Here is a 23,523-nt window from a genome sequence, read left to right as displayed (position 1 = left end):
AGTTGTCTCACCACCGGGGGGAGTCTAACCAGTCCTGATGTGGCCACCAGATCATCCCAATAAGCCTTGAAGGAGGGGGGGGCTCGGAAGTAACGAGCCAAGACATTAGAAGATTCTGATAGTGTAGTACTTTAATTATCCACATTAGAACAGTAAACAAATAGCTGAAAATCTTACTCACATGTGTAGTGAGCAGCTGGTAGCAGGGAATTCCAAAATGGCCGTCGGCCATCCACAGGGACCATGCAGAGTGATGTCACAGGGTATACAGGCACCTCCCTAATGCGTTTCGTGCGATGGTGTAGTACTTTAATTATCCACATTAGAACAGTAAACAAATAGCTGAAAATCTTACTCACATGTGTAGTGAGCAGCTGGTAGCAGGGAATTCCAAAATGGCCGTCGGCCATCCACAGGGACCATGCAGAGTGATGTCACAGGGTATACAGGCACCTCCCTAATGCGTTTCGTGCGATGGCACGTTATCAAAGGGAGTGTGCCTCCTGTAATAACTTTCCTTAAATAGCGTATGCTGCGCATGCGCTGTCCCACCGTGTCACGTCATCGCGGGCGATTCGCGCATGCACGATGCGTGCGGACGGCGGCCATTTTACTGGAGCACATTGCAAATAATAGAAGAACAAGCAGTATGTAAACAGGAAAATATCAAGACATGTAAGCTGGCTGCTGGGCAGAATCAATCATCCGGGGGATGAAGTGATAATACTTTAAAGGATAACTTAACTAGGTTAAAAAGGGGCTCACGATGAATGTATCATCCCCCAGGGAATATGAAGGAAGGGGAAGATATAATGTTACGCTCATTACGAGCGATTCGCGCATGCGCAGTAAGCGCCGATACCGGCCATTAACCTGGAGCCTAATACAGCTTACCAGTGGCAATGGGATGATTAATACATTGCATGCCCGGGATCTTGAGCCGTCTAATCCACCCAAAAAAAGGGGGGGGGGTTATGGGCTACATAAACTCAGTTTCACTGGTGGATTACCGAATATATTAAAAATAAGATGAATTAAAATAAAAAATAAAAAACACAGCTTACATGTATTAGTAAAATTGGTTGTCGCAAAAATCATAGTACAACCTAAATTCTATTACAACCTCACATCTTAATTGGTGAGGAGGCACATAGTACATAAGTTATTGCTAAAGGATCGGTCCACAAAACTAAAGATATGTATATATTATAGACCTTGAATGGAAGATAAAAATAAGCAAAAACAACCAATTAAAAAACGCACCGACTTCTATTAACCGAGTGCGATGTATGTGTCTATGTACTCAGTAAAGAGGGTGGTGCGTGAACTTATTGCGTCCCGGTAATTGGGGTGGAATACCATAGACAAGATCTGAGATAAATATGACATATATTAAGAACCTACCCTCAAACTGAGTAGACATATATTCCATCATAATAAAAACCCGATGTGGTTTAATATCACAATTGCAAGCCATTTAAAATCAGTATATAGGTCCGAATCAAACAATTCTAGACAGGTTCTAAGTGTCCTCCAGATAAGGTCAGGTGGGAAAAAGGCTAGAAAAGATGGCTCAGTCCCATATGGTAATTAAAAGATCTAAATAGTCAAACAACTATATATAATTACAGTGAATCTGCCTTCCCTAACGGTATAACAATACCTCTAGGTCATAAGAGGGAAAATCAGTGCATATTACATGTATAAAAGATCGATCAACTTGTGTCAATAAAGCAGTTGACATCAAGGTCTATATTGAGGCCTTCTGGGGCGGATGTTCTCAACAAAAAAATCCATTTTGTCTCCAACTTGGATACTTCTCGTTTCTTGAACATCCCTCTCCAGTTGTTTTTAATCACATCTATGCCAATGAATTTCAGGCAATGTGAATTTCTCCCATGTTTTCTGCGAAAATGTAAGGACAAGGCGTGTTCCTTAAACCCCTTCTTAATATTAGACAGGTGCTCTCTCAATCTGTCTCTTAGTCTCCTGGTCGTTCTCCCTATGTATTGCTTTCCGCACGAACATTCCAGCAGGTACACCACGTGTGTGCTATTGCATGTGATGACTGTCTGTATATCATAAGATTTTCCTGTCTGGTTAGACCGGAATGTTGTCACAGGTTTCTTATGTATACCGTTGTTAGTGCAGATCATACATCTGTTACATGGGTAAAAACCTTTTCGGTTGAAGAAAAATGATAACTCTCTTGGGGGGTCAACCACATTAGGGGCCATTAAGTTTCTCAACGGGAGTGCTTTGCGATATACAATTTCCGGAATATCCGGCAGAGCTCTCCCCAAAATAGGATCACTCTTCGAGATCGACCAATTTTTCTTGATAGTTTTGGCTACTTGTTTGAATTGGACCGAAAAACCGGTGATGAATGGACAAAAGGCATCTTTCTTGGTTAGATTTTTATCTTTAGTTGTAGGAGATCCTCTCTATTCAAATTACCCACCTCTTTGATGTCTTCCTCTAGGCGTATTGTGTCATAGCCTTTTTCTAAAAACCTCATTTTTAGGATCTGAGATTGGGTGTTATAATCATCAATGTTGTCACAATTTCTACGGATACGTAGAAATTGTCCTCTCGGAATGGTGTTCAACCAACTAGGGTGGTGACAGCTATCCTTTGGAATGAAGCTGTTCCTGTCTGTGGTCTTAAAAAAACTCTTGGTTAAAATCTTATGCCCATCATTAAAAAGGGTCAGATCTAAAAAATTAATCTCACTGTAATCGTATTGAAAAGTTAACTTGATATTGAGATCATTAAAATTTAGTGTTGTAAAAAAAATTTGTAGAGAGAATTCATCGCCACTCCACAATAACAAAATATCGTCGATGTAGCGACGATAAAAAATGAGGTGAGGTCATTCCATGGAGTAAATTAACTCCTCTTCCCATTTCGCCAAAAACAAATTGGCTAGGCTGGGGGCAAATTTTGCCCCCATAGCCACGCCCATAGCTTGTAGATAATATTTACTACCAAACCAAAAGTAGTTGTGGGTCATGGCAAAGTTAAGTAATTCCAAAATAAATGTTTTCTGTGGTTTAGGGACATTCTCTGTTGCATTAAGATAAAATTCTGCAGCATACATACCATCACTATGTCTAATGTTACTATAAAGTGCTGCCACGTCAGCTGTGACCAAATATGTTGGTTGATGTATATCTATATGTTTGATATCAACTAAGACTTGTTTGGTGTCTTTGAGAAAGGCCGGTGTTTTAGTAACTAGTGGTTGTAGGTAATAGTCGATATATTCACCAATATGGAACCCGCTTACTATTGGTCTCCCTGGTGGATTGGTGGGATTCTTATGTACTTTAGGCAGGCAGTATAGGATAGGTAGCTTAGGAGCCACTGGACAGAGGTAGTCTTTTTCTTTTTGGTTAATGACTCCTGTATTGAAGCCCTGTTCGATTATGTTTTTTAGGGCTTTTTTATATGGAATAAGTGGATTACCCCTTAATTCTGAATAGGTGTCTTTATCATTTAAGATGTTATAAACCTGTGTCAAATAATCCTCCTTATCCATCACCACTACTCCGCCCCCTTTGTCCGCGGGGCGGACTACTAGGTCTTTCTCCTTTAGTAACCTATTAATGGTTAAATCAAGTTGTTTTGGATTAAAATTATTCGGATTCCTTATTCTTATATTATCCAGGTCTTTAAGCACCATAGTTCTAAAGATAGTGATGTATGAATGCGCAGGGGGGTTGAACAGAGAAGCATTTTTAAGATGAGAATTCTTAATTGCTTTCTGATTTCTAGTTTCACAAGTAGGGGGATTACTTAAAAAATGTCTTTTTAGGGCCAATCTTCTGGTAAACTTGTGAATGTCGATAAATGTGTTAAACTTGTTAAGTTTAGCTGGTGGGGCATACTTAAGTCCCTTACTTAAAAGGTTAGTTTCTTCACTGGTGAGTGGGTGTTTACTTAAGTTAAAAATGCCTTCCTCGCTCACATTTTCTTTCTTTTGTCTATTGCACCGTTTACCTCCTCGTCTTCCTCTGGTCTTATGCTTCTTTTCCTTATTGGACCTTTTCCTAAAAAATGTCCAGATATGACATATCTGCCTGTGACGGTTATCGTTTTCTGCTCTCGGGTAGACGTAATCTAGTGATGTAAGGTATCAGGTGACTCGCATTAAACTGACCTATCTGAATATATGCTTTGTTATATTGTACCTTTTTCCTGCCGGGAGTTATGAAATTGTATGAGAAAGTGGTTCCAAGTGGGATGTATGTTTTACTGCTATTTCGGAATGCTTTTCAAGTCCAGTGACTGACGGGTTTATAGCTTTACGATCCGGCCAGAGCAAGAGGCTGACAGACACCCTGGAACCAGCTAATTGGGTTTACAACCATGAAGTGTATCCAGCTGTGCCCTGGGCACTCCTGAACTCAGCACACACACGGACCACATGCCATTCAACAAAAAGGGAGGGGGACTGATTTGGAGTGAGAATGACACAAGATGGTGGATCTTTAGCAAAATGGATGTCTGTACGTACGATTGCTACACAACTCTTTCCCCAAGAAATGCTGAGGGCACATATTGTCACTCTCCCTAAGCCTGGGAAAGATGCCAGTTTTTCTTCACACTTTAGATCGATATCACTGTTGAACTCTGATATCAAAATATACGCCAAGCTTTTGACACTCAGACTGATAAATTGTGCCATTCATGGTGCAACTGGACCAAACAGGCTTTACAAAAGGGCGTCAAGCGTTGGACACGACAAGACGAATAATCAATATTGATTATGGTGAGTGCTCCCGAACGCACTCTATGCTCCTATCTATTGACGCAGAGAAGGCGTTCGATAGAGTACACTGGGGATATATGACACAAGTCCTGGAAAAATTTGGTTTCCAGGGCCCAATACTCTTGGCGGTATTAGCATTATATTCTACCCTCTCAGCCCAGGTATACACTTCAAATCCATGGTCTAAGACCTTCAGTATCACAAATGGCACAAGACAGGGAAGTCCAATATCGCCCCTCATCTTCAATCTTATGATTGAACCATTGGCAGAAACCATTAGAACTAAAACTTCCGTCTTGGGCTTCCTTTTCCACGATAAGTCTCACGTCATTACAGTATCCATACCGACTCATGATCTCCGACACCTTTTACTAGCTAATTTATGGGTTCCACAGTCCTTAAATAAACTACGTATCACGGTTAAAGCCTCGCTAATGGCTTGGAGATTAGCTACTAAACTTCAGACTGCCATTTCTTCCCCTGCTGACGTATCTATACCCACGAATATACTAAATATTTTACTTCCGCACCTGGCGGATACTGACTGGTCTTGTTATGGTCTACAATACATGATGTAACAGATTTTTATGAACAGGCTAAACTTAAAAGTCTACGAGATTTACAAAAGGGTAACGAATTTTCATTGTCAATACTCTTTAAGTTGTTTAGTATTCACCATTTTCTATTGAAATCTCCTCCTCCTCTCTTACAACTAGACACCAGAATTTGGCAATTTTATAACAACCCACTTAAATATACCAAAGGGATTACCTATTTTTTTTTTTTTTTTTTTACACCCTTTTCCAAAACAAGTTCTTTCCATAAAACCGGCCCTATCCTGGCGTGGGATATAGATCTCCACAGCTCATATACTCAAACACAATGGTTACACGCATTCAAATATTCCTATGCTATATCCCACTGTGTTAACTACAGGAAACTTACACAAAAAATATCTAGATGGTACCTCACTCCATACCGTATAGCTCACTATACACTGGGAGGCTCTACTTTGTGTTGGAGAGGTTGTGGGCAATCTCTTCCATGTCTTCTGGTTGTGCAAGAAACTTTGTAGCTTCTTGTGAAGTGTGTTCTGACTCCTCTCCACTGTCAAGGGAGTACTACTTAAGCCTGCACCAGATCTAGCAATTTAAAATTTAAGAATTGATGACTTCCCTGTCATGTCAAAGTAGTTACCTGTATATTACTAGCTGCTCGTTTGACTATAACAAGGCATTCGAGAGGAGACAAGGCACCCAATTTATCCGAAGTAATCTCTATGACTATACCAAGACATTGTAGAGGAGATAAGCCACCCAATTTATCCGAAGTAATCTCTATATTACCCAATCTATCTATTCTTTTGAGAGACTGTTAGCATGTAGGTTAGACAATATACAAAATATCAAAATCCCATATCACTTAGTGCATATTTGTATCAAAGGAATCTTCAAATAAAAAACTCCATAAAGTCCCTTGTGGTGAAAAATAAAGACCTCCAAATGAAATTTCTAGCCTTCGAACTTTCACCCGTGCACACCAACATCAAATGCACTCACCAGATTTTGGTGAATGTAAAGCCTTTAGGAATTTTATAGGGAATCCCAAGCCCTCTTTTCATCCGCTCAATGTTAGCCTCCCCAAGATAAGATCCTCTTTCAGGTCCTCACCGTGGCCTCCTCGCTTGCTCCACCGTGTTGTCAAAGAAGAAAGCTTACATAGTGTAATATTGCCAAGATCAATCCTATACCATAATGAACAGACTCCAGGCCACTCACATTTCAATAGCTCATAAAAGGCACATTTATTAGGCCCAAGACAGCCTGATGATCACAGCCAGCACATACTCCAGGGTTCCCACATCAATGCAGTCAGATGAGGCAGAGACACAGCAAAGAACCAGCCTAAATCCCGCAAAATGGCCGCTGGAACGCACCGCTCGGCGTGCGCGCCACTCACCGGAAGTGGCGTCAGACGTACGGCACCGAGTGGTGCGTTCCAGCGGCCATTTTGCATAAAGGCTTTACATTCACCAAAATCTGGTGAGTGCATTTGATGTTGGTGTGCACGGGTGAAAGGTGGAAGGCTAGAAATTTCATTTGGAGGTCTTTATTTTTCACCACAAGGGACTTTATGGAGTTTTTTATTTGAAGATTCCTTTGATACAAATATGCACTAAGTGATATGGGATTTTGATATTTTGTGATTTATTAATATCTATTTTGCGCTGTTTATTTATATATCTCACTGTTTGTGTATTCACAATTTTTGTACAGCAGCAATTTAGAAGGGTGATTCATTCAATTTATATTGGCGCAGGAATATTTTTTCTTTATAGACAATATACAATCCTTTGACAATGCTTGGAAGACTTGGTACTTGAAGGATAGAGTCATGGATACATCCAGATCCAGCCTTAATGGTTGAATCACAACTTTGTCGTACTGTTGGATAGTTATTCTATTATCATCTATTGATGTATGGTCATTTGAATGCCCTGTGAAGCTACCTTTTCTTTCCTCTATATTTACTTTATTTTCTATAGTTCTCCTCTGCAGTTGCAGGTAGTTTTATTTTTGGAAACTTCAATAAAAACTGGAAAAGCTACAATTTCTGGGGAAATTGTGTGAAGTGTTCTTGGCTCCACCAGTAGTCTACAACTGGAGTGGGCGGAGTAACTGGGTGGAGTGGCTTGTCACTCTGCTGCCTGCTCACACACCTGGGTTCCTATGGCAACTCACTCTACAGCAAGGGTAGAGAAGAGTGGTTAAAAACAAACTGCTCCAACTTGCTCACTTCACTGGCGGTTGCCATCTTCAAATAGTTGTAGTTTAAAAACTATAAATTCTACACTAAAGAGCTTTATATTGTGAGAATCACAAGACCCAGGCCTACATTTTGATGATAATATGTCTCTGAAATATTAAAAATGAAGGCACAGTCACAGTTTAGAAATTGCCCTTCAAATTTGAGGTGGCTAGAGTGGAGTTTCAATGAATGTCAATGGGCGGCGTGAGTTGCAAACAAATGGTCATATTGTGAAAACTATCAGGACTATGGCTTAGCTGTGGATTTTTAGTGGCAGCAGGAATAGCTGAACGTGTTGATACAATATTTGTGTAGGTGGGCTTGAAAATGAGGGAGTTATGGCAGTTTAGAAATCATGTCCTGATTTTTCAGCTCACACTCTAGCTTTTGTCAGCTCCCACTCTAGTTTTGAACATTGCGCCATTCATTCCTATCTCACCAATTTCAGCACAAAAATGCTGATATTTCGTGAACCATTTGGCGAAACGTTCCACAAAGTAATAGCACACCAATCGGGAACAATCCGCACGTTTCAGTATATTACTGTCTATGTAGTGTAAAAACTGTGGGAGGAGTTAGGGTGGTAAATTTGGCTATAATAATAAGAATATATATGTGTGATAACAGTAAGTGGTCTTGCCATGCAAGAACACTTAATTATTGAAAATAACTAAAGCCCAATCTGGGTAGTCCCAGACATCTGCCTTTCCATGGTGATTGGGCCAAGGTGTTCCTCCTACCTGTGTGAATATAAATGCTGGGTATTTTCCTGACACTCAGAACATTCGAAGTGACATTGAGAAGCTATGAAATGTCAAGATCCCATCCAGTTGAATGTGACCAACTACTACTAGATACAACATGACCTGGGCAAATGAGAACCTTCAGACAGATCCAATCTCTTTAGTAGATGAGCCCTCATATATTTAAGGTTGTCAGATTCTGGATCACATTCTCTGCCACTGCTAGGAAAAGTATAATGGTTATTTGGAATCTAGTTATTTCAGTAGTTCCTCAATTATTAAACGGTGTCCTGGAGTTCTATTATTTCTTCACTTCTTGGCAGAATCTTTCCTTATGTGACACTTTTTTTCCTTTTTGCCCCCAGGATGGCTCATCAAGCCAGCAGAAGATCGGGGGGATGTCTGGCATGTCCATGTAGATGTACGAAAGGATCTTGTATTGGAAATGAAGGCAGAAAATATAAAAATGTTTTTACAGTAAGCATTGTTTTCCTTTTTATATTCTGCACTCACAAGGGCAGGGTGTAATCATGGCCTCATTATAGGCTTGGATTGTGGTACCAGTGTAAATTCATTCCAATTTTTAAATTCACATGGAATGTGATACAAACATTTGCAAGTATTTGGGCTACAGTTGCCCTTCCTCATTATAGTGTATCTAAACACTAGAACAAAAAACTGAATTTTTAGAAAATTGTAGCTGGCTGCATATTGAACTAGAAAGTTTCAATGCAGTGTTAATAAAACAGCCTATTAATGCATTGTACAAAGTGAAACTCTTAATTCATCCCTAGGTCTTCTGGAGGTCTTGTATGTTCTTATTTGATATGATATATTTTGTGTGATATCTTCAGTTTATGCTTTTTTTTTTTTTTTTTTTTTATAGATACAATCACAGGCTACTTTTATTAGGTACATCTGTTCAATTGCTTGGTAACACAAGTTGCTAATCAGCCAATCACATGGCAGTATCTCAATACATTGTAGATGTGAAGACTACTTGCTGCAGTTCAAACTGGGCATCAGAATGGGGAAGAGAGGATTTAGGTGACTTTGAACGTGCAATGGTTGTTGTTGCCAGACGGGCTGGTCTGAGTATTTCAAAAACTGCTGATCTACTGGGATTTTCATGCACAGCCAGCTCTAGGGTTTGCAGAGAATGGTCTGGAAAAGAAAATATCCAGCGAGTAGCAATTGTGTGGATGAAAATGCCTTGTTGATGTAGGGTCAGAATTTGGCGTAAACATGAATGCATGGATTCATCCTGCCTGGTATCAATGGTTCAGGCTGGTGTTGTAATGGTGTGGGGGATATTTTTTGGCGCTAGCAAGGTGTAACTAATGGTGGCAAGTTGAGTGTATACTTTGTAATATAGGAATACACATTTTTAAGGGGTTCAGATAACACATTATGGGACAGCTTGTGAAGTTCTTCTTTTTGGGTTCCCCTGTTGCACATTCTGAGTACCTAATAATTATTGGTTACTACATTACAAAAAGGTATGTAGAGCAAATGTGGTGTTTAACAAAAAAAAGTTATTAATCGGTCTAAATCTAATCATTAAGCCAGAATCTCACACGTATATTTCTGTGCTCATTGACTGAAAGGCAATACATGTGCCCAAACTTGCATCACGCTTGCAGTCCCCTTTAAGTCACGTCTAGCGTGAAGCTCCCTGCCCAGCCCAAAAAAGGTGCAGGAGATAATTTGTTGTGCATAGGTCAATCCTTTCAAGCGAATGGGCTTCCCTTTGCTGTCAAGTGGGGGAAAAAAAAGCACATAAGTGTGTTCCTCAAATGTGAATGGGGATTAATATCTCATGTAACATTTGGAATGCTAATGTAACTTCAAAGGCTTTTTTGGTGATCTGACAACTGTCTCCCAATTGTGCTCCTGCATTTTCATACTGTCACCTGCAGCTGTGCTAACACACATTGAGCAGGCATGGTCCAGCACTGTCAATGAAGGGAAGCCTCCCCTAATGTTCAGCCACCAGTGTCATGAGTACATGTAGACCAGAACTGGCTCAAGGGTTGGAGATCTGCAGCTAAAATTTAGAAACCTTTTATTAAAAAAAAATGTTTTAGCAAAGTAAATGTCATCCAAATTAGTATTTAAATCTATTTTTTAGGCCAGGAAAATACAATAAAGGAAATCTGTGAATGTATGCATAGTATTCTACTGCTCATACAGTGTCCTGCATATCTGTCGTACTTTGTGACCATAGCTTAGTCCTCTGCACCCCCTGTCAAGAAAATATTCTAAATATTTTAATTCCTCAATATTAAGCTGGAATTTAATTATACAAGACTGTATTTCAGACACAGTTTGAATACCTTAGGAGATTGTGCCTGTGTCTTACTGTTTTTTAACTTTTTTTTTCTTCTAGGGATTTCACAAAAATTCCTCATCTGGCCGGGACAGAGCAGAACCTGAATCTGGCAGAACGTATCCAAGCACAGTGGAAGACGTTTGGGTTGGATAGTGCCGAGTTGGTCCATTACGATGTCTTGCTGTCCTATCCCAACAGCAGCAAACCTAATTATATTTCTGTTATTGATGAACATGGAACAGAGGTAAGGAGATTGTTAGTTTTTCTATGTTCAAGTATTTGTGTTGTGTTGAGTGGTACTCTGAACACCAATTCTATAAAAATCAAATACTGCACTCAAATATTATATGGAGGAGCAGATGGAACGGCAGGGGTTCATTTGACCCTGCTCCCTTCCCCTAGTCCTGGAATGGGTTAAAGTTTTTTGGCAAGATTTTTTTTTTTCCTTCTTCTCTAGGTCGACTCAAACCCATTGTAAGATATGAAACTGCTAGTGAATGCTGTTTATTAAAAAAAAAAATCATGTAATGGTAATTTACAGTAAATGCCAACTAGCATGAATGTCTAAAATCGGACTTTTTTTTTTTCAAGCTCTGTTGTACAGGGAAATACAAGAGCCTGAAATAAAGGATGGCACTTTGAGCCCATCGTGTGGACTCCTTTCACCGTTCTGATGAGGGACATGTTGATGGTGGGTGGGGGAGAGCACACAGATGATTTCATGTTTCTTTTGCTGCCCTTTTGATCGTCAAAACACAGGCTTGGATGAGAAGGTGACCAGCCTGTTTTGCCTGACTGCAATAGAGAAAAGTTGGGCTCTTAGGCGCTGTGTGTATGGGGGGTACTTCAAGCCATCACCACTGGGAAAGGGGGTGAGCATTTGACTGGGGCTATAATATCAATGTGCAGCGCTAATAAAAATGTGTGTTATAATCAATGATGACCAGTGTAATAGTAAAAGAGAAAGGAAACATCACAAAAATGAAATAGAGAATAGTGAATACTCCAATGAAGAAACAAAATGGACGGTATGACAAATGAAAATATATAAGTTCTCTAAATACCATAATAGTCCCAAAAATAGTGATGTGATCAAATCAACAAAATGTAGTGACTTCTGTGACTTCCACACTGCACCTCCACCATAATGCACTCACCAGATGTAAGTTGCAAGCAAGCCCAGAGCGGAATGATACTAATGGGTGTTCATCCTGCAGGTGACCAGGTTGAAGGTGGGATCTCTCCAGAAGCCAGTGATACACTAAATGAACAATCATTTGGATCCCTTTGAGAACTTGCGTCAGTGAGGAGTCTACGTGCTGACGTCACGCCGCCGCGTCCATGTGATGGTCAGGCAGCCATCTTTGTAACTGCTTTTTATCCATTGATGATTTTATGCTCCATGTGGTTGCTATCTTTTTAATGAAACATACTGCACTATATGATGCTGTCTTTGAGCTCGGTCTATGGGCTTGCCCTCTAGGAGGAATCCCTTTCCTTGGTTCACCGTGGGCTGAAGATGGATACTTGGCTACTCTACTTTTGATTGTTCATTTGGTATATCTCTGGCTTCTGGAGATCCCACCTTCAATCAGGTCACCAGCAGGAGGAACAAGCAGGAACACCTCTTATTGTCATTCCGCTCTGGGCTTGCTTGCTACTTACTTCAGGTGAGTGCTTTATGGTGGAGGTGCAGTGCGGAAGTCATAGAAGTCGCTACATTTTGTTGATTTGATCACATCACTTCATTGGAGTATTCACTATTCTCTGTTTCTTTTTTATGATGTTTCCTTTCTTTTCTACAATCACACTGATCAGCATTGATTATTAGCGCTGCACATTGATATTATAGTGTTTTGTTTTGGTGGAAACAGAGGGTTTGCCACGTTGTGCTAGCTGCTTTACTTTTTCCTTTTTTTTTGTCTTGCGCTCACCATTTATTCTTTGATTTAACTGAGGCTGGAGATTTTTAACAAAGTCTACTATTCCCAGGTGCAAGCTGGGACGAAAAAAATAGGCCCAGACATTTTAGACTGAGTAGCCCCAAGCCTTGGGACCCTATCCTTGGAGCCCGGTGGTGGAACTCCAGGGCCTTGTTGCAAGTGACCTTTGTGACCCTGGTAATACCGCTAATAGTGTCAGTAGGTTTTTATTTTTAATTGTATTTTTTTACTTTGCCACCCTTACAGACAGCTAAATGTTGGTCAGCTGCTGGCTCTGCCAAGTGGTGTTGACCATGGAACTAAGTAGGCACCATAGGATGGTAAGTCATCAACCTGTTTATACTGGCTGGTGTGTGAAGTTTGTTGGGTTGGTGCATGGTATTCAATGCAGCTGTTGTACAGTCCCTTAGTTTGGCCCTCACAGGATGGCTGTGATTAACTAATCATTTAAACTGGTAATTAACATTTTAAATCTAAAAGAAATTGTTGTTTTTTTTTTTATTTTTCCAGGTGTTTAACACTTCTTTATCAGAACCACCTCCAGATGGCTATGAAAACTTCACAGATATTGTCCCTCCCTATAATGCCTTTTCAGCCCAGGGGGAACCAGAGGTAAGCAGTTCTAACATGGGCGTCTGGATATTTCATTTCTACCTGATTTTATGCATTCTTCTTCAGAGCAGATTGCAAGCTAATTTTGCCTATAATGGTCACATGAACTCTTAACGATGAAAAGGAAGGCGGAAGATGCATTTCAAAAGCGTTCATGTAAAGTTCTTAATGTGATTTAGTAGTGAAACTGCTTCCCAGAAGCAGCGTAAAAATTAAAGGCACATTGAATATAGGAAGGCTGCAGAGACAGCCAGCCATATTTTTGTGAGAATAGCAGTTTCTTTGCATCAATCTGATACAAAACGTAAGAAACCCAAAGAGCTTTATGACTGCTACAGGCTGTACCTGCGATTGTCCTCTAAGAATGCCAATAGACATTGCAGTGGTCTTCAGAGAATAGTATCGGTGAGCTATGAGTGATCAGCTGCTGAACTATATAAACAAGCTGATGTGCTTTTAGTGTTTTTGCACTTGCCATAGTATAATTTTGGTTTATTTTGCAGGGAGACCTGGTGTACGTGAACTATGCACGCACTGAAGACTTCTTCTATCTGCAAAGAAACTTGAGTATCAACTGCACTGGGAAAGTTGTAATTGCCAGGTATGGCAAGATCTTCCGAGGAAATAAGGTAAGAAAGTTAGGCCAACTATATGCAGTTAATTTTTCTTTGAATGTTTGTAGAAAAATTGCTTGTGAAAACATTCTTGCCATCAAGTCCACTAATTTTGTTCTAAAGCCTTAAAATTTCCTCCAGGCCCACTACTGGAATGGATTCCTAGATGTGATAAATAGGTTTCACTTAAATATATACCCTTTTTTATTTTCCCCCCCTAAAAACATTCATAGTTAGAATTTTTTGTTCAAGAAATTTTCTGTTCTGAAAACTGAGGTTACTACAGTCCAAAACGAATGTGGATTTGAGGCCACTAACCTAAAGAATTATCAGTGATCCAGAGGTACATCCTAAGGGAGGGAGATGAAATCCTTCTCCAGATCAGGACTTCAGTGCAGTGCCCTCCAGCAAACATCCATTGGCAAGGTTACCCAGGCCCTTGGACCAGCAGCTGCTGAGGCCAAGACTGTTGTTTCATGTCTCAGTAATGCTGCCTCCAGGGACAGCAGCCCCAAGAGAACCTGAACCGTAGAAGGAAAAGGCTGCCTAAATATTTAGTATCTCCCCAGCCACCCTCTGGATGCCCCTTCCAGTGATTGGCTGGGTCATGATAAATATTTACACTGATCATTTAAAGTTTCCAGGTATGTGGCAGGGAGATTCAGAGGCCAGTGTGGAGGAATCTCCTTTGGCTCAGGGAACCAGACCAAACTAATCATTGCTCCACTCATTACAGTGAAGCCAAAAACTTTAACTTGGCAGTCTAACTAAAGCTTATACTATGGACTACGCTTTATAAATGAAATGGGCCAAGACTAGGTTCATAGATTACACTCCTAAGTTGATTAGGACCTAACACTCTTGCTGATGCATGAGTGTGGAAGCCTATAAGTCAACATAACGGCCAGACAATGTTCACATTCAAGAGTGTGGGTATTTGAATGACCAGAAAGAATGGCAACATTATTCCTGTAGTCATGGTTCAAGAACAATGATTGTTTACTCACCATGTCCCTTCCCAGAACATTGGAACATTGCCTGTAAGACCCCAATAAAATGGCAACCTCGTCCTATGGGTCTATATATTTTGTATTGGTAGTCTATGCTGCAGAGCAAAGGCACACTGGTCCTTTGGGCCTCCTAACAATGGCAAATCTGGTCTACTGGGCCTTAGAACAATAGCATCCTGATTTTCTGGACTCCAGAAAACAATGGCGCACTCATCCTCTGGACCCCAGAATAATGGTACACTTTCAGCTGATTACAGCTGGTATCCTGAATAAGGGATGGCTCAGTCTTAAAACGCCATGTATTTGCCTAATAGCTTCCTTTGGCTAATGTGAGAACTCCCACCTTAACATCATAGGCTGTTATTTCTGGAATGTATGGAAGAACTGAGGTTAATTTATTTAGTTACTAAGTAAACCACATTTCAGTGAGAATGTAACTGGATTTTTCCTGCTGCCAACAGGTGATAAGTCTCACAAACTGATCCTTTTGACAACTTGCACTTACATCTGTCATGATGTAATTAATCCTGCCACACTAATTACTGGGAAGATCTTCTGTTCATTATCTGCTCAGGTCTACCAACTGTAACATCTCACTCAACAGTTCTAGGTGGGAGGACAAGACCAGCAGCACATTGTTCCTTGTATCTTAGCTGCTCCTTTTTGAGAGCTGTATTCCAGGCTGTATTATAATGGCACTAGACCCTAGGTCATGTTACTAGGTTTGGACTAGTACTTGTGGCAGCAGGGTTAAAGGGGCAACATTAAGTCTCAGCACTGACAAATGGAGAACTTTCTTTCTTTTCTTTGCATTTACCTCTTTTGGCCAATACTGGAAATTTTAAAGACTGAAAGAAAAAATATAAGGGGAAAGGAGTGCAGATATTAAGGGGAGTTGAAGGCTCTTTCTTCAGGGAATGTAAAACCACATTCTCCCTTCCCCCCCCCCTTTCTCTTGTTTGATGGTCAATACAAGTACAAAATACTTTTTTCATATAAAGCAGACCCTGTGCTGCCTCTAGTAGTGCATTATAACAATTTGTGTTAAAACAATCACATGTCACACTGGGCTTGCACAAAAGGGCATCATTCATTTGTGCCATGGGTACATTGCCCAAATAAGGGCTCTGCTAGATTACTGAGCTTTTACATGTATGCTAAGGAAAGGGCATTGACAGTGTGCAAGTGCAGAAAACTACATCAACAATCACTGATCTGATTTCAGTCATTGGAATTGGGTTACATTTTTATTATTATTTTTTTTTAAGAAGACCGTCCCAGGTGGTGACTGATCTGATTTCCCACCAGAGTGCTCCTTACCCTATCTGGCCCAGGGGGTGCAGGATTATTTACTCAGTCCTTCTCCTGTTGTTGGTGGCTGCTACCAAGCTTCTTAGCTGGGCCATTCCTTCCCTGCTGCACAGGCAGTCCCTGCTCTGGGGGCCAGTGAGCCGTCTGACTTTTTTCTTTCTTCCAAGCTCCACTGCCTGCAGGTCAGCCCCTCTTCATCTGAAGGCAGGTCCCCTCCCAGGCTCCTGCCTTCAGCCTCACATCCTGTCTTCCACCCAAACTCTACTGCAGCTGAGCAGGCTCTCAGTTTTAAAGGCTGCCCTAGCCCCTTGCCAAGCCTCCTGTTGGGGATTGGCCAGGATCCCTCAAAAGTGCAGATCAGCTACTCCTCAGGTCCACCCACTGCTTCTAGACTCTTTTCCAAAGTTCTAGAGCACAAGGAAATTCCAGAGGGCTGGTCTGCAGAGCCTCTCGGCTCTGACCATTGTTTAACCATTTGACGCCCGGCCAATAGCCGTATGGCATCCGGAAAAATGCACTAGCTTTCCGGGAGGTCGCCATTTGGCGTACTCCCGCACATGCACAGTTTGCGCGCTTGCAGAGCCGCGCAGCGGTGCGGTCTGTCACAGGCCGTGTAGCTCGGACAGGGCCGATGACAGATCTGAGTATCGGCCCCGTTGCTGGTACCATGTGACCTGCTGTGACCAATCACAGCAGGTCACTTGACAGTTGTATACAATGGATGGCTTCATTCATGCCATCCATTGTATACTAGTGTCTAGCTGTGAATGGTCACAGCTAATCACATGCACATGTCATGTGATTAGCCGTGGCCAAATCACAGCTAAGCACAAAAAAAAAAAAACCCCTGAATGAATCGATGTCATTCAGGTAAATGCTTGCTTATAGCAAAGTAATTCTTTGCTATAAGCAAATTGTGTAAAAAAAAAAAATACTGATCACTTCCCCAAAGTAGTACAATTTTACTATGGTAACATTGTACTACTTTGGACATAGTGAAATATGAAAAAAAAATAAAAAAAATAAATAAAAAAAATGTAATGAAAAATAAAAATTATTATTTTTTTTTTTTTTCACACTGTCACCAGTCAGTGTCCCTGATCACCACCATGCCAGTTATATGATGATGCTGTACTGCACTGGTGACAGTATGTAAAAAAAAAATAGTGAAAATAATTTTTTTTATTTTTTCATTTTCCGAAAAATTATGACAAAAAAAATACAACTTCAAAAAACTCGCCATTCTTCTTATGAAGTATGTTGGACTGCCTACTCTGCAAAAAGGGGTCATTTTGGGGATATCTGTACTATTCTGACATTCTTGGACCTCAAGAAATTAGATTGGCTGTCAGTACTTCAGGATTGATCAATATTCAGATCTATACCATAGTTTATGAACTCTACAAACTACATCCTAATTTGGGTTATTTTCACCAAAGACATGTAGCAGAATACATCTCGGCCTAAATTTATGAAGAACAATTATTTATTTGCAAACTTTTATAACAAAAACAAAGAAAAACATGTTTTTTTTTTCAAACTTTTCGGTCTTTTTTTGTTAATTTAGCAAAAAATAAAAACCCCAGTGATGATTAAATACCACCAAAAGAAAGCTCTAGTTGTGTGAAGAAAATGATTAGTTTGGGTACAGTGTTGTATGACCGCGCAATTTTCACTCAAAGTGTGACAGCGCTGAAACCTGAAAAATGGCCTGGGCAGGAAGGTGTAAAATTGCCCCAGGTATTGAATTGGTTAACAACCAACTCCTCACTAGCTATCACACCGAGTCCTACTCAGCTCTCCTCACTAACAATTAGTCTAGCTCACCCTAGCTGACTAGGAGGGTGCTACATGTACACTAGGGATGACCAGTCCATTCCACCCAACTTTTTTTGCAGCACTGCTAGGTTAAATTGTTCTCAGTTAACAATGGGATACAGCAACATTCCTAGCTGACACCTTGGTGCTGTGTTAAATGGCTATATTTTGTTTTCCTCTCCATTTTGGTAGGATCAGCGTTTTATGCTGTAGGGTATGATTGTATGATTTCATATTGAATGCTGTGGGTGACTACACTTTGCACATCATTAATGCTCTTTTCTTTGCCTTAAAGTGGAATTTCACCCTTGGGCAGCCATTACAGCAGAGGATCTTTATTAACATGGGCGGTTATTTTTAATCAGGGGAGCTTAACATTGTGAGGTTTCCTTTTTGAGATCTGGTACTATCCTTCCCCTTGTCAGTTGCTAGTTTGAGCTCAATTTGAGGGATGGAGCTTTAGATTTGAGCTCACTTAATGTGTTCAATGCTCTCTTCATATGTATTGCTACTTCAGCCCCTGAATAATATTGAAATGCATTGGATCTCAAATGGAACCCTCCATTTTTTTTTTCATTATGGTATTTGAAATTGTAATGGGGTCCCATGAGGAGTAGAAAGGTGATATCTGTCTAGAAGAGCATTACATTATCTACATGTCAGCCATTGTTTACATACATAAACATACAGCTCCATGTTACGTCTGCACTACGGTTGTCCAGAAATCCACTTTGGAAACTGTCAGCCATTTACGAGCCATGCTTTGCAACTCTAGGTGTCGCTTGGACCCACCATGCTATCTACATTTTGTGATTGAAAAGCTTGAGTGGGAGGATGTTTCAAGATGCCACGGGGGGGGGGGGGGTGTTTCTCATAAATGGCTGGCAGATTATCAAATGCGAATTGCTGAAGAGCCCAACCACAAACCAAAGTCAAATGTGGTGCTAAGGATACATGTTATATGGCTGTTTATTGTTTTACCTAATTTTGCAGCTTGACCTAGTAGTGTATTCCTCATTGCAGGTAAAAAATGCTATATTAGCTGGTGCAAAAGGACTCATCTTGTTTTCTGATCCTGCTGATTATTGCGCCCCTGGTGTCAAGCCCTATCCAAATGGCTGGAACCTACCTGGTGGTGGAGCCCAGAGAGGAAATGTTCTGAATCTGAATGGAGCTGGAGACCCTCTAACTCCAGGTTATCCTGCTAAAGGTTGGTAGAACAGATTATGAAAAAGTTACAGAAATGGAACTGTGTGAAATATAATATCCATTTAAAGTAGACCGTGTATGGGGGGGGGGGAGGTGAAATCTGCTTTCTGACCTGTGTTGTGTAACCTAAATGAATCTATAAAAACATTAATATTCCATATTAATATAATATTCTGAAGAATGGGCACTAGTGTTTTGACCCCAGTCTGACAGCTTTGGGCCTTCTAGTGATCAGGGGCCAAGCAGCATGGATCCTGATCATGTGGTGATTGTTGCAACCAATTATGGTGATCAGGTCTGCCAGTAGAGAGCGCAACAAACTGTACCCAGAGTCAGCAGGGAACCCTGGACACGGCAGGGACTGCCTTGGGTACCCCCAGTGCAGTGTAATTCCAGCAGAGTTCAAGAGAGCATAGCGGTATCAGAGTGACCTAGGCTATTCTCTCCACTTTTCATTGTCTACCAGCTCTTCCCTGACTTCTCATGCTCCCCATATGACATGTAGCTAGGCTTACACCCTTCTGTGTTTAACCACTTGCCGACCGCAGATAGCCGAATGATGGCTACACTGCGGCCGGCCAGTTCTGGGAGGGCGTCATATGACGTCCTCCCAGAACATGCTCTCCTGCGCACCCCCTGGGGTGCACACCCGGCGATCTCCGTGATCGCTGTGTCCTATGGACACAGCTGATCACGTGATGTGGTAAAAGGGCAATCACAGCAGCTTTTTACCACGTGATCAGCCGTGTCCAATGACACGCTGATCACAGGGAAATGCAATTGCCAGTTCTCAGCTGCACTTTCCTCACGCTGTCAGAACGCGGAGAAAGTACTGCCGAGAACCGGCAGTTGTCAGAGCAGGGATCGGCACCGATCATCAGGGCACTGATGATCAGTGCCCTGATGATCAGTGCCCAGCACTGCCACCCACCTGTGCTCAGCAGTGCCGCCCACCAGTGTCCATCAGTGCCGCCCACCAGTGTCCATCAGTGCCGCCCACCAGTGTCCATCAGTGCCACCCACCTGTGCCCATCAGTGCCACCCACCTCTGCCTATCAGTGCCACCCACCTCTGCCTATCAGTGCCACCCACCTGTGCCCATTAATGCCACCCACCTCTGCCCATCAGTGCCACACACCTGTGCCCATCAGTGCAGCCCAGCAGTGCTGCCAGTAAGTGTCCAGCAGTTGTGCCAGTCAGTGCCCAGCAGTTGAGCCAGTCAGTGCCCGTCAGTGCCGCCTATCAGTACCCATCATCAGTGCCGCCTATCAGTACCCATCATCAGTGCCGCCTATCAGTGCCGCCTATCAGTGCCACCTCATTAGTGCCGACTATCAGTGCTGCCTATCAGTGCTGCCTATCAGTGCTGCCTATCAGTGCAGCCTCAGCAGCGCACATCAGTAAAGGAGAAAAATGACCTGTTTTGCTAAATTTTATAATAGAAACAAAGAAACCTTTTTTTTTCAAATTTTTGCTATTTTTTTTGTTTATAGCGCAAAAAATAAAACCCCCAGCAGCAAGTAAATACCACCAAAAGAAAGCTTTATATGTGAGAAAAAAATGATAAAAATTTCATATTTGTACAATGTTGCATGACCGCGCAATTGTCATTCAAAGTGCGACAGCGATGAAAGCTGAAAATTGGCCTGGGCAGGAAGGGGGTATAAGTGCCCGGTAGGCAAGTGGTTAATTGTAAAGTCTAGTGCATGTGCATCAATGTTCTGTGTCATTGGGTATAAAAAAGATACCCAGGATACTTTGTCCAAGCACACTGGTGCAGAATGAGCCCACACAACAGCTAGAGTATGGTGTAAGTATGTCTGCCTTGTTTCCAGGACTCTGCAGTGACATTACATAGTTAGTCTGGCTGAAAAAAGACAAAAGTCCATCCAGTTACAAGAAACTGGATGAGTGTAAATACTCAAACCCCCTATATCTGATGGGGCCTGTTGGGTAGGCTTTATGGGGGCCCCATGATTTCTAGTGGCAGCCCCGATTGGTGATCACATGCAAGCTAGGGATTAGTTTAGAAATATCTCTAGCCTGCAGATGCCACTACAGCCTGAAGATAACTGTGTGCATTTTATTTTTCCATAAAAAAACTGAACTAAAATTATTTAGGCAAATTAGTGATGGAGTTCATTTTGAAAGGGAGATGAAAACAAATCGGAAAAACTCAGGGTTGCATACTAACAAACTGAAAAATTTTCACTCGCATCTATTTCAGACTCTTGACACTTCAACTTCCACATTCCATGGGGATTAAGAATTGCTGTACACCTTCCCCCACCCCATTTGTTTGACTCAGGGATGTTTTATAGTGTCTGAAAAGGTGGCTGGTTATCTTCACAATTTTTTCCAGCTTTGCATTCACACCTATGCTTTTTCTTTTTTAAATTTAAATCAATAGAAGTGCATCAAAATGTATTTTAACAAATGTTAATGTGCGTTGTTTGGTGTTTTTCAGTGTTCATTCAATGTGCTTTAGATGTCAGTGGGTGTAATACTGCACATGTTGGCATGTGTCATTGTAAATTTACATGCAGGGCTGCTGTTAGAAACCAGGGGCCCAATACAGCCAACCTGACCGGAGGGTGATGAGTGTGGTGGGGGTGCAACTACTGGAAACAGTCCTCTGCAGCAGGTGAAAAGCAGTGGGAGGGAGAGAAGACAGCTTTCATCTGCTGCAGAGAGCCATACAAGGGAATGGTTCCAGTAATTGGGGTGGGTCCCCCCTGGGCCCCTCCACATCAGATTCGCCTAGCTGCCTGGACCCTATACAGGAGGACTGGTGGTACACCCATATCCAAGGCCCTGTTTACATGTGACTACACATCTTAATGCACACATTGAGATGCATTCCAAGAATGTGAAAAGTGATACAATCGCCAATGATGAGTTGGGTTTACTTGTGAATAGGGATGTCCTACATTTGGGTTGTGTTCTGGTTGGGTCAGAGCTGTGCTTTTTTTCAATATGTTGGACTTGGTATCGGAATATGTCCTTTTCATAACCAAAATTTGTATTTGTTTTTCTGCCGGTCAGAATTTATGTATCGATACAGTGCTGATGAAGGAGTTGGACTGCCCAGCATTCCTGTCCATCCTATAGGTTACCATGATGCTGAAAAGATCCTTAAGTAAGTCAGGTTTTTTTTTTTTGGCAATCTTTTATACAAAAGGTATCTTTAACACAGTGTATTTAATAAGAATAATTAATCAGAGCAATCATCATCATGGTGTCTGCACATACATTGTAAGCTGCTCTAGTAAAAAGAGCTTGAAATGAAAGCTGTCTTTGCAAAGGGGCACAGGTTTCCAGACTACCCCATGTCACCACCAAATGCAGGAGATATGAGACACAAAGTATATGTACAAATGAAAGATTGTTCCCTGTGAAACTAGAAATGGGTCCAGATAGAACGCTTGCAAAATCTGGAATCTGGAATACAGTAAACTGTCAAGTCTAGGAGCATTTTATTTCTAAATGATTGTATAATATACAAATAATTGCATGCCTTCGATCACTGACCTACTCCTAGACTTTTATCAATGATAAAAAATTACATTTATAATTCATTGGTATATTAGTGTAAGTAAAGCCTAACCTTTTTCATAAAAGGTTTTATTGAAATTATCATTACATTCTATACAAGGACAATTGTTGTTTTTGTTTGTGTTAATACAGGGTTGAAACCTATCATTCCTTTCTGTGCCCCGTTGGGGATATTTCCCAATACTTCCTGTCCTGAAGATGTAATAGGAAGTCTCTACAAAGTCAGGAAATTTCCCCTCTTGGTTAACAATGGAACCTGTATCCCCAATGGAAGATTTATCCACGCCTTATTCAGGTGGCAATTTAAAAGCCGGTTTTACAAAGGGGCAGTTTCCTATTCGCCGAAACACGTTGCCAGGCCCCCTGCCTTGACGTAATCATGTCTCTTCTGGTTCCAGCCATGACCTTTGCTTGCATTCTATGCTGCCCATTTGTCTTGGCTGCTTCCTTTCTCCAGCTTGTGTGCTTGGTGGCACTTCCATGATGAGCTCTGCATAACACCACTGCCACTTCCAGGCATGACTCTGCTACACCCAACCACTCTCCTGCCAAATTCAGCAGTGACTCTGATGTGCCCAATTTTTCCTGTAATCGTGTGGTGAGGTGTATTCTCTCTCTCTCTCCTCCCTCCTTTCCTGTCCAGTCAGTCTGGGGACAGGTGCAGGACAGCTTGGGGTCATAGGAAGTGGGCTGAATGATGCTGGACATCTAAAGACAGAGGTGACCTAGTATAGAAAAAAAAAATCTCTGGCCTGAAGGTGAATATTTTTTATTTTTTTTCAGCAAAAATGTAT

General features: G+C 41.4%; 1 protein-coding gene across 3 annotated transcripts in view; it reads left to right on the top strand.

Moving 5' to 3' along the window:
• LOC149471146 (N-acetylated-alpha-linked acidic dipeptidase 2-like) overlaps window positions 1–23,523 on the top strand; it is a 160,925-nt gene that overhangs the window by 86,080 nt on the left and 51,322 nt on the right. For all 3 annotated transcript variants that reach the window (XR_016307249.1, XM_089656563.1, XM_089656570.1), the window contains 6 exons: window positions 8,691–8,802; window positions 10,715–10,901; window positions 13,111–13,212; window positions 13,716–13,841; window positions 18,989–19,175; window positions 22,220–22,313. Coding sequence is in view for 2 of the 3 variants with exons in the window: in XM_089656563.1 (XP_089512689.1) it covers window positions 8,691–8,802; window positions 10,715–10,901; window positions 13,111–13,212; window positions 13,716–13,841; window positions 18,989–19,175; window positions 22,220–22,313 (808 nt within the window). In the remaining variant the exon portion in view is untranslated. The remainder of the gene's footprint in view (window positions 1–8,690; window positions 8,803–10,714; window positions 10,902–13,110; window positions 13,213–13,715; window positions 13,842–18,988; window positions 19,176–22,219; window positions 22,314–23,523) is intronic.

This window comes from Staurois parvus, unplaced genomic scaffold (genome assembly GCF_062004578.1).
Source record: "Staurois parvus isolate SC_StPar_1 unplaced genomic scaffold, SC_StPar_1.0 ptg000027l, whole genome shotgun sequence".
NCBI lineage: Eukaryota > Metazoa > Chordata > Amphibia > Anura > Ranidae > Staurois > Staurois parvus.
The sequence above is the reverse complement of the archived record's forward strand: the minus strand, read 5'-3'. Positions and strand labels throughout refer to the sequence as shown.